Source organism: Diabrotica virgifera, chromosome 4 (assembly GCF_917563875.1).
Source record: "Diabrotica virgifera virgifera chromosome 4, PGI_DIABVI_V3a".
Classification (NCBI taxonomy): Eukaryota; Metazoa; Arthropoda; class Insecta; order Coleoptera; family Chrysomelidae; genus Diabrotica; species Diabrotica virgifera.
The window spans coordinates 258,612,259-258,631,814 of NC_065446.1; the positions used below are offsets into that span (position 1 = coordinate 258,612,259).

At 32.2% G+C, this 19,556-nt stretch overlaps 1 protein-coding gene across 1 annotated transcript in view; it reads right to left on the reverse strand.

The window, feature by feature from the left end:
- Positions 1-19,556, reverse strand: part of LOC126883848 (uncharacterized) — a 52,094-nt gene that overhangs the window by 2,064 nt on the left and 30,474 nt on the right. The window contains exons 11-14 of the mRNA XM_050649524.1: positions 15,715-15,857; positions 13,376-13,524; positions 12,146-12,653; positions 5,361-5,684 (exon numbers count right to left, since the gene is read on the reverse strand). Of these exons, the coding sequence (XP_050505481.1) occupies positions 5,361-5,684; positions 12,146-12,653; positions 13,376-13,524; positions 15,715-15,857 (1,124 nt within the window). The remainder of the gene's footprint in view (positions 1-5,360; positions 5,685-12,145; positions 12,654-13,375; positions 13,525-15,714; positions 15,858-19,556) is intronic.

The window sequence follows — 19,556 nt, forward strand, 5'->3', positions numbered from 1 at the left end:
GCACTCAAAAAATGAAACTTATTCTTCAAAAATATGCTGCGATTAATATCTCCAGAGCTTGTTGACGGATTTTGATCATAATTTTTTTAAATTGTATGTACTCGTAGTCTTCCCCTAAGTTCCCCTTATCACTCAGGGATATGAAAAATAGAATAAAACCGATTCTAAGATCTACCGAATATACGTATATAATTTCATAAAAATCGGTCAAGAGGTCTCGGAGGAGTATGACAACTAACACTGTGACAGGAGAATTTTATAGATGTAAATATATAGATGGGTATTAACAAATAGGGGTTATGGGTATGAAAAATAGATTAAAACCTATTCTCAGTCTCCTAGGATACACTTGTAAAATTTTATAAAAATCGGCCAAGCCGTTTCGGAGTAGTATGGTAACTAACACTGTTACAGGAGAATCTTATGTATATTGAAGTAACTGTGAATTAAATAATAAAAGTGGCTAAATTTGACCGTAATTAACATAGGCGAAAAGTTTTTTTTTGAAAATTTGTGTAAAAATACCAGCTTTTGAAATTCCAAGGTAAATTTACTCTAGTCAATATTAACAAAGCTATTCAAATTGTTTTCAAGCCCAAAATGACTCTACTTTAGTAAAATGTTTTCGTAGTGACAAAAATTACTTTTTAATGATTTTTTTCAATAATTTGAAAACAAGACTATTGTTCTTTCATGTGGTTTTCACAGAATTTCTATATATTTATTATTTTCTGAACAATAACATTACAAAAAAAAGCTCTTTGGGATAAACAAATTGAATAAAATTTAAACTAATTGACGAATCGTCTTATAATTTTTTGTGCAGTATGCGGACTCTTTGACTCAACTTTTTGTGAAAAATAAAAGTCGTAAGGTTACTTTCGCGAAAGTTATAGCAAATTTTGTATTTTCGAAATTTTAGTTTTATTTTGCAATTTTCGAAGCAACAAATCATCGGACCAAAATTAAAAAACTGCCGTTTTAAACATTGGCTCATCTACTAAAAGAAGAATACTACAAATAAGATATTTAATTATCCTATTTTTACCTGTAGCGATTTAAACGAAAAAACTGCCATTTTTGACCCTTATTTGTTAATGACTAAAATTCTCGTCCGAACTGTGACGGGCATTTTTGTATGTATAATGTACACAGTCGAACCCGCTTATTAGAGTACCGGTTATAGGAATATCCCGGTTTATGGAATATAAATTCGAGGTCCCGAAACGTTTCTATTTATTCCTTAATAAATACATCGGTTTATTGGAATATGTTTTCGTACAATAATACCGCTTAATAGCATAATTATTCATGTCACCGACTAAATTTTTACGTACAGTTTCCTAAAAATTTAAATATTGTCTGGTATTACGGTTTTTCGACAAAGGACTCAAAGGCCTGTCGTGCTATTATATTTTTAGGGTTTGTCAAGTAATAAATATTTATTGCTTGAGTACTTTTATGAGTACGAATTCAATGGTTCGCCGACACAAGTCATAAAATAATTTCATTTGTCTACAAATTTCTATACATATTGCCACCAAGTTGCCTGTATAACAGGCTGTTATAATAAATTTTTAGAAACAGTTAATCTGCCATCTTAACCGCTCGTAATGTTATCAGAGGTATTCTGGAGGGTCAATGCAATGGAAATTTTTGTAATTTTTATAATTTAGGGCAACAAAATGATTAGTAGTTTATGTAACAAAAAAAGTACAATTATGGATTATTTTTTCAAGACAAAATGAGTAACTAATTTATATAATATATTTTAATAAGAAAATATTTACATACATTTTATATTAATTCCTGTATGCATCCACATATATTATAATGTACAGTTTTTAATGAAGAAGTAGCTAATAGTTACACTACTGTTATTATGTATGTATTATTGACATAAAAAGACCTAAAACCATATACATACATATACATATTAATATAGTATGGACTATTATTACGCATATCCGGTACACTTATTTCGGCTAGCCACCATGATCGGTTATTAGAATATCCCGGTTATAAGAATATTTTTGCTTGGCACGAAGGCTATTCCAATAAGCGGGTTCGACTGTAGTACCCAAAAAACCCATTTGCAACCTGGCTACTCAAGTGTCCCGACAAAAACCTTATTTCCCTGGAGTAATAAATATTAAACTGTTAGTTCATTTATTTACTGAATACTGTATGTGAAACAATTCTAAAGAACGAAAAAAATATTGTGTTCTATTTAGTTAGTGCATTGTATTGACTATACTTAATAAAAGAAATGGCATCGAAATCAAAACAAAATAAGTATCAAGATGGCAGTTAAGAAAGCATACGAACTCCGATAAAAGTGGTGTCTTTTGTCAAAATAAAAAAGTATTATTGAAATAATTAGTTGCGCAATGAAATTCGTAAATATAGTTTGAGAGTTAACTTTAAAAAATCCAGAAATAACATGAAATTAAAAAAAATCACTTAGGGGGGGTCATGAGTTGCAATTGCGACGTTGACATGGGAGGGGGGTATTAAAAAGTCCAAAATTTTTACGACGTAATTTATGAATGTTCCCTTAGAAGGAACTTTAGGATTTAATTGTGAAATTATTCCTAGAAGCACGAAGTCTAAAGAAGAAACATTGGTGTTACAACTCAAAAGGTGAGCCTCTAATCTTCATCGTCATTTAGCACTACTCATTGACTTTAAATAGTTCCCAGTGTGTCATATCAATTTTCCTAGCATCCTCATTCACACAATGCTTTCCTCCAGATTTTCTCCTAACTTTACATCTTTTTCTGTTAGTCGTTGACATACGGATTCGTCTGGGAGGATAGTTCAGTTGTGGCCAAGTTAATTGTACCCTATTTCTCCAATTAGACCATTACCCATTGCACACAATTTGCATATTAGGCACCATTCTTACGTTTTATTTGATGTTCACCCACCAGAACCATTCCTGAGCCTTTTGTAAAATCTTCTCAATGCCAAAATGTTCATCTGATGCATCGTCATGTAGCTGACATAATATGTGTACCATTTTATCTTGTGCAACTCTAAATAGTGAATGTGAATCAAAACATCCAATATCTTATATTATTCACCCACAATGTCTGCGTTTTGCTAGACCTCTTCTGCTTTCCATTTCCCTTTAATCCCTCTCTTCAGTCTTGACCCCACCCTTGAGAAGTATAGTGGTCGTCGTAATATCTTCATCACCATAGCCTTTGGTATCTGGTTATTTCTATTACATATTGCATAGGTCTGTTACAACTCCTTATGATCTGGTCAGAGTGCCTGATGAACAAAAGAATTATTCTTTAAGATTGCTTTAATTGGATGACGTGTGTTTCATTCAATCTCAACTGGTATTTTTGTGGTGTAGAAAGCTTCTGTGATGAAGAGGATTAATATTTACAAAGGAGGATTAAAGAAAAATGAAAATAGCCAAAATTTATGAATAAACCATAAAAAAAGTGGAATATTCAAGAGCTAAATATAATTAGAATTAAATATAATTATAGACCAGGAAGGATCTGTTTTTAGGTGGATGTGAGAGGTGGCATTCGGATTTTTGAGGATGTAATATCATTAGGACAATCTATATAGAATAATATGTTTTAAGTTAATTTTAAATAACCTTATAAGATATGTATTAGTGAAGTGACATTGAACTCAGGTGAACCCATAAGACGTGTTGTTTTGAGTTAAGAATAAAATATAAAATAGACGACAAAACACGAGAGAAGGAATTATATTATTGTACGTAGAATTGCGAAATGGTTTGGCTGATATAATGTTATTGTTTATAATACACTTCAAAGACTTGTAAATAAAGTATGTTGTAGCAGATGAAGCAGTAATTATTTAAATAAGGACTATAAGGGTTAATTGTAAACCAACCCTTCAACATTCCTTACATGGCGCTCCTGTAAATTAATTGGGAGAATCTTCTGAAAATGGGCGACAAAAATTGGAAACACCGACGGCGGAAAATGGACCAGACCAGGACCCAGGAACCGAACCCAGTGAAAAAAAGACAAAAGTGTTAAAATGTAAGTAGTCTATCTTTTTATATATACATATTATTATTGAACATTGAATATTTATCTTTGCTGATTTTTGAATAATTTATGAAGTATCGATTTTTTTTTAAGAATATTTATGAATTTTGAAACATGAAGTGATTTTTGAATTGAATATTTTTATCGAAGTTTATTATATATGCTATTATTGAATTTTGAATCTTTATTGAATTTATTTGAAAAATCTCTATCCGATTTCGATTTTTAGTACGGTTATTTTTGAATATTTTATGGAATATCGAATTTTTTCCAAAAATTTCTATCGAAGTTTGAGATATAAACTTATTTTGAATATTTTTATCTAACTTTTGCATATGCTACTTTTTTATTGACGAATATGTATACTATTATTGAATTTTTATTAGCCATTTGTTTTTATTATTGATATTTATTGATTCTATAGATACATTTTAATCGATTTTGTGTTAAATTTTGTATGATATGAACCTGAATTAATAATTTTTGTGTGATATATAAATGATTTTTTTTTAATGAATAATGATTAGTGATGACATACGTTAATATAAGAGCTTAAGACAAACATTGCTATAAGCAAGAGATTTATTTTTAACGAACCGACCTGATGCGTCGAAATAAGGAATTTGGAGAAGAACTATATAGATAAGAAGAAGAACTAACAATAGTATAAGCTAAATATTATGAGACAACTTGAGACAATAAGAAACCCACTGCTCTTGTCAAATTGGGAAGGTACTAAGTGATTTATAGAAGCTTGAAAGCTTATTAGAGACCCACTCTGTGTTTTGAAAGTACCTATTTTATTCATGATTATTCGTGAATAAACAACGGCCTCATAACAAGGGATTGAGGTTGTGGAATTTGTAAAAGAATTTGATCTAGCCAACGATGTTATACCCACTTCTATCAAGGTAGATTGTAGAGGTTTCGTGGTTAGTATATTAGTATTGAGTATTATGATTGAGGTTGTGAAATTTGTAGAAGAGTTTGATCTATGCAACGAAAGTATACCCGCTTTTATTTAGGTAAGACGCAGAGGTTTCGTGGCTAGTATATGGAATGATTATTATGATGAAATGATATAGGAAGATGAATTATGTGCACTGTAGAAGTGTTATATGTGGAGAAAAATGAAAAAATATATAGTGCCGGGGAGGCCAGGACCCAACATGACCTGTAGCGTCACAGGAAAGAGAGAGAGAGAGAGAGAGAGAGAGAGAGAGAGAGAGAGAGAGAGAGAGAGAGAGAGGAAGAGAGAGAGAGATAGAGAGAGAGAAATGTGATTAGATTTTAAATGATATTTAAAAAATTTACCTTTAGAATCTCCATCTGCTTGCGTTTATTACAAGGTATTTTCTCAAGTATAACAAATCGTTTGAAATCACCTTCGCCGAATTCCTTTCCGTCTCCACACTGCGTTTCTGTCTCTTTGAATCGCTCATCATCAAAGCAAGTGCATACGTGATTAGGATTTTCGGTACAATTACATGGATCATCAAAGCATGTGCACTTAAATGAAGGGTTTTCCGTACAAAAACAAGGATCATCGAAGCAAGTGCATTTGTGTGAAGGGTCTTCGGTACAAGTACAGTCTTCCTTTTCTTTGACTGTTTCATCAGACTCACATACGCATGGATCCTATAGAGAAAGTACATAACTTTAAGAATACTTATTCAAAATTTCAGATTGTTCGAAGCAAAATTATTGGAGATACATACAACATGTTGAATATCCCTACTTTTAACTAGCTTTGCAGCAACTTTGCGCCAGCGCGTTTTGTGTAGTGAGAAAAATTCAACGACTGTTCCCCTTTTCTTTTGTAAATTACTCCGCCATTCAAAAACATATTCCGGTGTGCATCACTTTACGATTTGACAGACAAATAAGAAATTGAACATAAAAGTTGTCAAAATGTAAAACGCGTTTTTCTCAAAACTGCTTTTTTCAAATTCGTTGGACATTGTAACTCAAACGCTACTTGACCGATCCAACTGAAATTTTTCATAGATTTTCTCTGCACATTTCGTGAGATAATACAGACGAGCGATATTTATTGTTTTATGCTTATTTTTTGTTTAACAATAATAAATATGTTGATTTTCACCTCCTTTTTACAAAAATTTTCGTTATTTTGACTTCTGAGTGATACCAAAAACTCAAAAATCAGTAAACTAAAAAAACTCGAAAGCGTTATCTCGAAAAAATAAATTTTTTTGGAGGTGTCTGTAAAAAATGTGCCACCGTTGGCTTAGTTTTCAATATTTTCCCTGAAATTTATTTTGAAGTTATACTTCTTTACGATCGAGAGTGAAATTTTATAATACCGGGCACATGCGCACACAGACAGTATGTAGTTCGTTGCTAATCTTTCAAAATATGTATGTATCAGCGCTGTCAGCGCAAATAGGTCATTAAAAGGATAATTAGTGTTTTTAGTAAATGTATTATTTAATATAATTTTTGTGTCTTTGATATTTTATAGATAATGTCTAAGATATTTTATAATAATAGTAAGTATATTTAAAGTATTTTTGTATACTTCACTTGGTCTATTAAATTTGTCAGTATGTATGAGAAATCTTGTAACCTGTCAAAGCGAAGGGAATATAGCTCAGTGGGAGAGCGTGTGACCGGAGATCGAGAGGTCCCGGGTTTAAATCCCGGACGATTCATATTCTTTTTTTTTTTAATTTTTGGTATCGTTTTAATAAAAAAAATTTAAAAGTGGCAGGTAAGAAAGTTTTTTTAATTTTTAAATAAAATAAAAATAACCTGTTAAGTATATTTATTTCTTTGAAATTATATAATAGAAGTATAACTTCTTACGTGCGTACAAAGTACACACATTCTTTTTTGAATATTCTTTGGATTGTACTGAATATGTTTATTAAATTTAAAAATAAAATAATTCTACCATACTTTAAAAAAATAAATATGTGCACATTTTATAAAAGCAACAAACTGAGAACCATGGATATGGGAAACATCATTAATTTTAATTCCGAATTGCATATTCTAACCTTTTTTTGATTTTTTTTATTGCCTAGATGAGCCTGCAAACCAACTGTTCAACTGTTCACACGCGTTTTCTTGTCTTAGAACCCTTATCCCTTGCGCAGGGGTGGCAAACACGCGTCATTTTATAAATAGGACGGTGGCCCTGCTAAGCTAATCAGAAGTATAACAGGAATAAAGCGCCTCACGCTAGCCTGTATTTGATTCGGTTAGGGAACCATGTTGAAGTTCTATTACCCAGGACTCCCAGATGAAGAGCATTTGGCCGATAGTGTGCCCAGGGTGCTATAGGGGGGAAAGGGATGGTCTGGAGCATTGGAGCGGGGTGGTGTAATTCCTGTTTTACACACGAATTTATACACCTCGCTCCAATGAATTGTTACATCCGATTGTCACTTTAAGGGGCGAACAAATCTCTCAGGCTGGGTTAAATCAAACTGCTTGGTTAAATCGAAAAGCTGTTTGCGTCCTCAGGAACTAGGACGAATGAAAGTCGAGTAAAACGAATCTTATAATGGGAGATCAATTTTGTTATACAGGTACCCTAAACGATCACTGGGAACGTTTTTCGAAAGAAATGGAACATGATTTTTATGGTCTCCAAAAGGAAATATGGCGCTTTATAAGAGGTCAAAGAATGGAGGTAAAGGAACTAATAGAACCGAAACACATAGAAAAGGATACATGGATTGACTATCTAAAAAAGCTTTATGCAGAGGAAGAACAAATAATGCTAGAACCGGAAACACCAGAAATTACCACAGATGAAGATGTTAATATAAGTGCACAGGAAGTACGAAAAACACTCGAAAAGCTGAAGAACAGAAAAGCTGAAGAACAGAAAAGCTGCAGGTAAGGATGGAATACCAAACGAACTACTGAAATATTGTGGAGCAGCAATGACAGAACAATTAACAACATTAATTAACAAAATCATAAAACACGGTAAAATACCGGAAGAATGGAGAACGAGCGAACTAATCCTACTATTCAAAAAAGGAGATAAAAAGCAGCCAGAGAACTACAGAGGTATCAACTTGTTAAATACTCCCCTAAAACTTACAACTAAAATCTTACAAGACGTAATGAATCAGAGGTTAAGTTTAGCAGATGAACAACAGGGTTTTCGTACTGGAAGATCGTGTACAGATGCAATATTCGTCATAAAGCAAATTACTGAGAAATCACTAGAGTATAATAGACCAGCATTTCTATGTCTGATTGACTTAAAGAAAGCATTTGACAGAGTAAGACTCAGGGATGTAATCCACCTTCTGTATAATAGAGAAATCCCTCTAGATATCATAAAAACTATTGAGAACATCTACCAAAATAACAAGATGGAAGTCAGAATAGATGGACAACTTACAGAACCTGTAGATATAGGCAGCGGAATAAGACAGGGAGACTCATTGAGTCCTCTGCTTTTCAATTTAATCATGGATGAAATCATCAAAAACGTCAACAAAGGAAGAGGATATAGAATGGGAAACAAAGAAGTAAAAATACTCTGCTACGCAGACGACGCAATATTGATAGCCCAAGATGAAGATAGTCTGCAAAGATTAGTCCACAGATTTAACATAAGAGCAAAAGAATTCAATATGACAATTTCATCTCAAAAAACTAAAACTTTAGTAATCAGTAAAGAACCAATCAGATGCAAAATAGAAATTGATGGTATCAGTATTGAACAAGTAATGGAAGTAAAATACCTTGGAATTACATTGTCAAGTTACGGAGACCTAGACAAAGAAGTGAGAAATCAAGTACAAAAAGCAAATAGATTGGCAGGATGCCTTAATAACACTATATGGCGAAACCGACATATTAACACTGAGATGAAGTCAAGAATTTATAAAGCCAGTGTAAGACCAATAATGACATATGCATCAGAAACAAGACCCGATACAGCCACAACACAAAGACTACTGGAAACGGCAGAGATGAGAGTACTGAGAAGAATTACAGGAAATACACTGAGAGATCGAAAGAGGAACGAAGATATTAGAAGACAATGTAACGTACAGTGTATAAACGAATGGACACTAAATAGAAAAAAAGAATGGAACAACCATATAACCAGAATGGGGGAGACACGTGTGGTCAAAATAGCACGAGATAAATCACCAATCGGCAGAAGAAGTATCGGCCGACCGCGCAAAAGATGGAGCGACAACCTTCCATAGAGGTATCAATCCGCCAATGAACAAGCAGAATTGCTTATAAAGAGGAAGAAGAAGAAGAAGGTACCCTAAAACTGATGAAAATGAGTTGGAGCTAGGATATACGAAGGGGAAACCAATATCAAGCCTTAGTGAAAGCCTAGGTAGTCACTCTGCTGCCTTCCAAGCAGCAAATTTATGCTATAGAAATGTGCCTGCAGAAACTAATAAAAAGGAACTGCAGATATAGATCTATAAAAATTTTATCTGATAGTTAGTTGACATTAAATGCACTGGAATTGAATCTGATTCACTCCAAGTTGGTTTGGAGAAGTGTAATCTGGGTTCCTGGACATACTGGTATTAAAGACAACGAAAAAGCGGACCTATCGGACAAAAAATGGGCAAAAGAAACATTCATAGGCCCAGAACCTGTCGTTGGTGTAGCAAAAAGTACAACCAAAAGAATGATATCGGACTGGGTGGAACGAATGAAACGTAACTATTGATGCCAACAAGTGGGTCTCAAACATTCGTAGGCTTTTACACATAAACCTTCGAAGAAGAGATCTAGGTTAGAATAGAATAGAAATATGCTTTATTGTCATGAAAAATTTAACAATTTTATAGACAAAGCTTACAAGAATCATAAATAAAAACAATAACAAATACAATTTACTAAAATTATACAAATCGTCAATATAAATAAAACATAATAAAGTCAAATAAAAATCAGTAACAATCTATTGCAAAATTAAAAAAAAAATTGCAAATTGCGTAATCTACCTGAAGAAATTTAATAAGTAATTTAATAAGTTATGCTGCTGCATATGAGACTCAAATATAGATTAAGATTCTACTTATACATAACAATACTGTAATTTCTTAGTTATTGGTTAAGAAACTCTGCTATTGAATAATATGGTCTTTCAGATAAATAGGCTTTAGTCATTTTACGGAACTTGGGGAAAGATGTTGCAGATTTAAGTTGTAGAGGGAGATGGTTGTATAGTTTTTTTGCAGAATATAATATAGATTTCTTTACTAACTCACTGGACGGGATCGGTAAATAGATGTCAAAAGTAGAATTTCTGGTGGAATAGTCATGTCTAGGTCTTTCTGGAAAAACATGTAGATGTTTACGAATTAATCAAACAGTTTCTAAAATATATAAAGAAGGTAGTGTTAGAATTCTGTGATCTTTGAAGTAGCTTCTGCAATGTGTTGTTCTTCTGAGGCCAAACAGATATCTGATTGCTCTTTTTTGCAATTTAAAAATAACATCGGATTGGGCAGCTGTACCAAAACCCCAAAAAGGCAGACCATATCGAAGATGGGACTCGAACAATGAAAAGTGTGTTATTTTGGAAGAGGCTAAATCCATTTCCTTAAAGACAGATCTTATTGCAAAGCAAGCTGAGGATAGTTTCTTGCTTAACACATCGATATGAAGGGACCATTTAAGGTTGCTATCTAAAAAAATACCAAGAAACTTTACAGAATCAACGATACTGATCTGGCTGTTATGAAGAGGTAAGGGTTGAAGAGTTCCTTTATAGGATAATGCTACTGTTTTATCTACGTTAAAAGAGAGTAAATTAGAATCTGACCAGGATTTTATTGTGAGTAGATCAGAAGTTATAGTAGCATGAAGAGTTGCGATATTTGAGTTGCTCCAAGTGATACTGGTATCGTCAGCAAAAAGAAAAACTTTTCCATCGATTTTTAAACTAGTGATGTCATTAATAAAGATAAGGAAAAGTAGAGGACCCAATACTGAACCTTGCGGTACCCCACATACAACATTTTTGAGACTAGAGTCTGTATCATTTGCTCTAACCAGTTGTTTCCTATTTTCCAAGTAAGATTGAAACCAGTTCAAAGAAATACCTCGAATTCCATAGAAATCTAGTTTTTTTATCAAAATGTCGTGATTTACACAATCAAAAGCTTTGGCATAATCACAAAAAACAGTGGCAGTGTGGAGATTATTGTTTAATGCTTGATAAACCTCATGTAGTACAGAAAACATGGCATCGGTGGTACATTTATTATTTAAAAATCCAAACTGTTTTTGTGATAAAATCTTGTTATCAACGAGAAAGGACATAAGTCGGGCTTTTAGGAGTCTTTCAATAATTTTGGAGAGTACCGGTAGTAATGCAATAGGTCTATAATTGCAGGCAATAGATTTTTCACCACCCTTATGAAGAGGAATAATGATGGCCGTCTTTAGGCACTCTGGAAATTTACCTTTTTCAAAAGAATCATTTATTAGAGAGATGAGGACTCCCAACACATTGTCTGGGAGATTTGAGAAAATTTTTATGGATAGTCCATCGGTACTACAGGAAGATTTGCTTTTGATACTATTGATTGTTTGGATCAGTTCAGATTTACCAACCGGTCTTATAAAGAATGAATTCGAAACCTTTCCTGAATTAGGAAGATAGGAAATGGGATCTTGTTGTGACACAATAGTTGATGTTATATTTTTACTCACATTAACAAAATATTCATTTAGATTTTCTGGGTCTGGAAGGGAAAATGTTTGAGCTGTGTGAGTTTTATTTCGAAGATCGTTTATTATGGACCAAGTTTCTTTTGCAACACTTTTGGAGCTTCTGAGACGATTTTGATAATACAATTTTTAGGTTAATATTTTTATTCATCTAGCGTACTGTCAAGCATTAAAAAATACAATACAGTCGAACCCGATTATTGGAATAGCCTTCGTGCCAAGCAAAAGTATTCCTATAACAGGGATATTCTAATAACCGATTACTAAGGGCTAGAAGAAACGTTTCGGGATCTCAAATTTCCATTCCTTTAACCGGGATATTCTTTTAACAGGTATTCTAATAAGCGGGTTCGACTGCATAACTAAACTTTTGAGAAAAAATTTTAAATTATACTTACTTCGATCGATATACACATAACTTCTTTAGGGCATTCACATTTATCTCTTATTGTCTCTTCTGAAGATCCAGAATCACATTGATCGATCGTAGAATCCAATGTTACACATTTTCCACATTCAGAACACGTTTTATAATTAGGTGGCTCAAGTGGACATACTTCCTGACTACGATCGCCTTGTTCTTTACATGTATCTTCCTTTCTGCATTCACATTCGTCTTGGATTGTCTCTTCTGAAGATCGACAGTCGCAGTTATCGATTACAGAATCCGATGCCACACATTTTTTACATTCAGAACAAATTTTGTTCTTCGGTGGCTGAACAGGACACACTTCTTTGCTAGGAGGAGAATTGTTTTGTTCTCTACATTTATCTTCTTTTCGGCAATTGCATAGATTTATTGTATAATCTATTTCCACACATTTCCCACATTCGGAACATATTTGATAATTAGGTGAGTCGGTTTTACTATAAGGACATTCTTGTTTTGGTTGTGAGTCATTTACCCTGTAATGATAATTGCGAGTAAAATTTTTAAATAAATTTTTGAACTCTCTTTTTCTACTTTATTTCTGTTTGTATAAAAACGAATAGAGGCTATAAACTTAGGATTATCCGAGAAGTCATAGAGATCAAATGACGCTCGAATTGTCTCAATAAAAAGATGACGTCATCCGGTTGCCAAAATCCAAGGTATAAATAAGCTAAGGTAAAAATTGATGGAGAAATATAATGAGGAAAGCCTTCGAATAGGTATAAAGGCATAGAGAATGTGGAATTCATTATCTCTAAAATTGTATCATCCATTTTTTTAATATTGTTCTGAAGCTATTTCTTTGCGGCATTTATGTAATTTATTATTCTAAATGGGAAATAAGTCACAATTTAACTTAAAAAGCTTGACACCGACGTCCGAAGTGGAAGTCGAAACGTTAAAAAAATCATTTTTTTTTTAAGTTAAATTGTGTTAAATAAATCCATTTTTTTGTAGCAACTGTAGTAGCAAAATAGAAATTTGCTGGAGATACTGTGAGCCCAAATATCCCAAGCTAGAGGAGGATTACTTTCTTAAATCCCAGCTAAGTTTTTATCTTCACTAGGAAAGTATAAAGAAAACCCTTTCATTTCATATACAAATTCAAATTCTAACAAAACCTTTAAGAATGAAGTCACTACTCTAGGAAGAATAAAAAACAGTGCATTTAGCTGATTAAGAAATTAATTATTACCCTTCATCCTCTTGTTCATCACCGGCTAAACCTGGTTCAAAAGTAAGTTCGTATTGAAGGTCTAGGTTTTGCTCTTCGTCTTCGTATGGTTTTTCGGCTTCAAATTCTTGTAGCTCGTTTTGAGTAATATGCATATATTCGTAAAAACTCTTAAAACATAGTAACATATTATTTTTTTTATTAAAAATAAATATTTTGGAGCAAAGTAAGTATTTAAATAAATAAATGTGTGTTTAAATTTGGACGAAATTATTAGAAAAAGCACGTAAAGAACTGAACGGGAGACCATATTGTCCAGCAAACATATTTTCAGAATGGCTAAAGAAGGGTGCGCGTTCGCTGATGGTATAGTCGCAGTAACATACATTGTAGAACGCTTTAAATGCAGTGACGTTTGATCCCTTCTTGTGCTACAACCGACCGGATATCTGTGCGAGATATTTTAGTTGGAGAGAAGTTCGTTAGTTGAGTATAAAATGTTGTTTCTTTTTCTTCAGCCTGTTTGCATCCACTCCTGGACAGAGGCCTCCCCATGAGTTCTCCATTCTTCTCTGTTTTGTGCTATTTGGTGCCAGTTTCTCCCCATTTTTGCTTTGATGTCGTCTAGCCATCGTTTTTGTGGTCTTCTTCTAGTACTAATGTGCTCGAGTGGTCTCCAATGTACAATGTTTGTCGTCGTCGTCCACCTTTCGATGTTTTGTCGTGCCACGTGTCCTACCCACCATAGATAAGGGGGTGGGGTGCTACCCACTTCCATTTAATTTGCGTTGTTGTTTGCTGTAATTTAATTATTTTGAATAGGGATGTGAATCTTGTTTGTGTCCTCCCTGGGATTATTTAAGTCTTGTATTTTAGAGTATCAATGTTCGTGTATTGTAAAGTTGTCTAGCATTAGAAAAAAAGCATGAAGAGACCACGTTGATAGATTAGGTGATAATAAACTCGCAAATCTTACACTATAGACCAGGTAGGATCTGTTTTTAGGTTGATGTGAGAGGTGGCATTCGAATTTTTGCGGATAAAGTTAGGTGATAACTTCGTTAATAATAATTGACTTATGTTCCTTCTCAAATATGCCCGGAACATTAATGAAAAAAATAAAATATTTAAAACTTTCAAAAAATTTCTTTTTTTTTCTACTTTCTTTGCTTATAACTTTAAAACGATTCATTTTGGAACAAAGTTGTGTAGGAATAAAACAAAGATAATTAAATTTTCTATCAGATACAATTAGTTAAAAATGTCTTAATTCAACACCCTTGCTGCAAAATAGCAATAAATATAAAATAAGGGGGCAAAACAAGCCTGTCTTTATTCAATGTTTTTCCATCACTTAGGTTACACTTGGAACCTTCCTAATTTGCTAACTTCCTAAATTGTTGTAATGTGCTAAAACTGTCTACCAAATTTCATTAAAATTGACTTACTAGATTTTCCATAATAATTTTGCAATCTAAACTTTTTTAAAAAATTAAAATTTTTAAAAATCTTGCACAACAAAAACTAGAACATACAAAGATTTGTCAATTTTTTTACATATAAAGAAGCACCCCACCTATCTAATGCACTTTACAGAATTGAAATATAATTATTTAAGCAGCCTCAGCAATGTCTTAAAGTTATAAACAGTTTTTTGGCTTATAAACAAATTAGTGCTGTGTCCAGGAAAGGGTGCTACGGGCTCTTTTATTTAGATGGACTTACCCAAGTTTTTTTATGTATATTGACCCGTAGAACACGAATTTTTTGGGTAACAGTTGATCCGGATGTCGACAAGATTGTTATAAACAAAGAACTTCAGGAATTACATATTTTTCGCAAAATAAAACATTTTTTTGTATTTCTTGGGTAATTCTAAGCAAAAAATGTTAAGACATTTTTGACTAGTCGTATATCATACAAAATTCAATTATCTTTATTTTATTTCTCTACGACTTTGTTCCAAAACGAATCGTTTTAAAGTTATAAGCAAAGAAAGCAGAAAAAAATCGATGTTTTTCGAAATTTTTAAATATTTTAATTTTTTTATTAATGTTCCGGGCATATTTGAGAAGGAGCATAAGTCAATTATTATTACTGAAGGTGTCACCTAACTTTATTTGCAAAAATCCGAATGCCACCTCTCACATCCAAAAATACACGTATTTTAACAGCTTAGTCCTAGTCTACTAGAACTTTAAAAAATAAGACATTGTCTTAAAATAAGAAGAAGAACATTTTCGCGTTCTGTACTCTTTTTTGTTAGAAAGAAACTACCACAACTTCTTTAATTTCTTTGATAGTCTTACAAGACTTGTCTGACCAAAAACTCTCTGAAAAACTAAAATGCTTACACTTACCTCCAAACACCACATATGCTCCTTTTTGTAGGTTCTATACATCTCTAGGCAAGAACAAGGTTTTGAATGTACAGCATGACTTATTGCAAAATAGTTTTTGTCTTCTTTAGCTGATACGCCTGCTATAGCGTACTGAATTCGGCCTACAATTAAGAAATGAACAATTGATAAAAACAAAATAAATTCTGAAGCCCCTGTAACAGGAGTCGGAATAATAACCTGGCATAGATGGTAAGCTTCTGAAATCGGGAATTTAAATTGTAATAAATTTATTATACAGGGTGTCACACATTCTGGAGCCAAAAATAATTCGATTGAACCTAACTTACCTTAGTATAAATGTGCTCATAAAAAAAGTTATAGCCCTTTGAAGTTACAAAATGAAAATCGATTTTTTTCTACTATTAAAGATTTTTTATTGAAAATGGACATCTATCATTCTTATGGGAGGATCATCTTAAAACAAAATTATAGTGAGATTTGTCCACCCCATAAAAATTTTATGGGGGTTTTGATCCCTCAAACACCCCCAAACTTGTGTGCACGTTTCAATTTATTCATTATTGTGGTACCATTAGTTAAACACAGTGTTTTTAAAACTTTTTTGTCTCTTAGTCTTTTTGAAGTTATACTTCTTTACCGGCGATAGAGGGTGATTTTTTTATATGTTAAAACCTATCAGCCCGGCGCATGCGCATTATACCTTTGTTCTGATTGGATGTTCAAATGACATGTCAAAAATTATCCGATATGGCAGCTGTGGTTTGGAGGTAAAGGTAAAGGTAAACAAATGTATAATATATTAGTTTTATTGTTGTGAGGACAGAAACAAAAAAGTTTATAATATTGTAGTGACTTTTAAATAGTTTTTAAAAGCAACAGGTACGTAATAATTGTTAATGTATCATGGGTATAAACCTACCTATTTGATCTGCCAAAATACATAGTATGTAATACTTTTATTTATATAATTTGATTACCATCAAAATTTCTATCAATATTCACCTAATATATTGTTTTTTTACTCTATGTTTTGTTGTATTTTTTCAATTCTAAATCATTTCAATTCAAAATTAAAATAATTTGATCAATTTTCAAAATATCAAAATATCACAAGTTTAATCCGTTTAGTTAGTCGATCTTCGTAAATAATGACACATAGTGTCCGTGGCTAAGCGGAGAAGGCGAATGAATTCCAATACCAACCGCTCTTATCAGCGCTGGTTCGAGTCCCAATAGAAACTTTCTTTTTTGTTTTTTTTTTTTAATACATTTTATGATTGTAAGTATATTTATTATATAATTGTATTTTCAGAAAATACGTATTTAGTTAAAAAAAATTTCGACAATTAATGTTCAGACATCATTTGTGGCTTGTTTAATGTGTTTGTGTGTGTTTTATTCTTTTATTATTTTAATTTTTGGCACTGTTCTAATAAAAATGTTTGAGAAGTAGTAAGTATAAATTAGTTTAATATTTAAACAAAATATAAATAAAAAGTATATTAATTTCGTTTAAATCATATAATAGAAGTATAACTTCTTACGTGCGTACAAAGTGCACACACATTCTTTTTTTTTGATAAGTCACCTTTTATCGAGATGTGGCTTCTTTTTCAAAATATACCTAAAAATGTAAATTATAAAAATACATTTTCAGATTGTTAACAGGTCTCTATAATCGTACTTAACCATATACAAATATGTGGTGGATTCGACAAATATTCAGAATATGTCGATAAACACTGGCTTATCGAAAAAGTACTAAGGGGCAAAAAAGTTTTAAAAACAGTGTGTTTAACTAATGGTGTCACAATAATAATTAAATTGGAACGTACACAAAAGTTTGGGGGGGTTTAAGGGAACAAAACCCCCATAAAATTTTTATGGGGTAAACAAATTTTACTTTAATTTTTATTTAAGATGCTGCTGCCATAGGAATGCCACATGTCCAGTTTCAATGAAAAATCTCTAAGAGTTTTCGATATATGAAAAAAATCGATTTTCATTTTGTAACTTCAAAGGGCTGTAACTTTTTTTGTGTGCACTATTGTATATAGGTAAGTGAGGTTAAATCAACCTATTTTTGACCCAAGAATCTGTGGTATAATTTATGACCAATCTTTTCGGGACACCCTGTATAAATTATGTTTTAGTGTAAATAGTGTTAGTGAAAATGATCAGCAAAGGAACTTCTAGCTGAGCCTTGAATCGCTGCAGGAGCTGGTTGAACTTATGTGTGTAATGAAACACTAATCCCCAAATATACATGTTTATTTAACACCAAACTACAAGCCGGAAGACACCCAATTGATGTTAACAGTTACAAAGTATGAAGCTAATAATCATAATGGAACTACATCTTGTCTCTATGAAGTGATTCGAATGAATGATAATAATGGATGTTCTTTCTAATGGCAATATGCTTTTTGGGTCAGGATCCACACGCATTATTTTATTACAAATATTATAGAACAAAGGATTTTTATTAAATCGTCAGCAATAATGTGCAATGTCCAAATTATATTGTTTACGTTTCGTAATAATTAACTATGGGCCATTCCACGAACATACGCCTGTTTTGGATAACTTCGACAACGAATATTTTACTGTGCAAAATAAGAAGAACGAAAGTAAATTGCAAATTACATTGTTATTTATTGGAATAATTATTAGCGCCATTTACTTTCGTACTTTTTATGTTGCACAGTAAAATATTCGTTGTCGAAGTAATCCAAAACACGCGTATGTTCGTGGAATGGCCCATAAATTACCGGGACGCAGATGTTTGTATACGATAACAACTTGCGTTAATATGATATACAGAGTGATAAAAATATTGTTTAATCTTCGTATATGACATATGAATATTTGAGATTAAACAGTTAGTATAAATAAATTAAAAATAAGTGTAACTACATTAAATTAAAAACTAAATAAAAAAAGAATGTGTGTGTACTTTGTACGCACGTAAGAAGATATTCTTCTATTATATAATAGGTAATTTAAACGAAGTAAATATACTTAAAAGGTTATTTGTACTTATTTTATTTAAAAATCAAACTAACATTCTTATCTACCACTTTCAAAAAAGAAGAATATCTTCAAAAATTATATAATAATATACTTACAATCATAAAATCTATAAAAAAAAAATAAAAAAATAATAACTTGCTTGGGGCTTGAACCCACTTCACGTCTACCGCGCCGTACGAAAGTTGACGCCATTTCAAACTGCACCAAACTCTCGTATACGTCATGTGGGAATATACACAAACTAAACGTTTACACCATAAAATATGAATTTAATAAAATTATTAGTTTGATTTTTGTCGAAATAAAATACAACAAAATATAGAGTAAGAAAACGATATATGAGATGAAGATTTGTAGAAAGTTTGTTCGTAATCAGATTATGTAAATTAAAGCATTGCCTACTAATAGGTAACTACATTATTTTGTTTACATTTTCCAAATAGATAGGTATTGAAACTATTAGGTATTTCCAACTGAAACATTTAGAATTACGTACCTGCGGCTTTTCAAAACTATTTAAAAAGTCACTATAATTATAAATTTGATTTTATTTCTGTCCACACATCAATAAAAACTAATATTATACAATATTTTTGTTTACCGATAACCTCCATATTGAACAATTATTGACAGATCATTTCAAAATTTCAACACCCAATCAGAGCCCGTATAACAACTAATACCATACTGTCGGTGTGCGCATGCACGCGGATCAATCAAATTTTACCCTCAATCGATTCGCCGCTAAAGAAGAATATCTTCAATAAATGTTAAAATTCATTAATAAATTTGAAGATTAAATCACA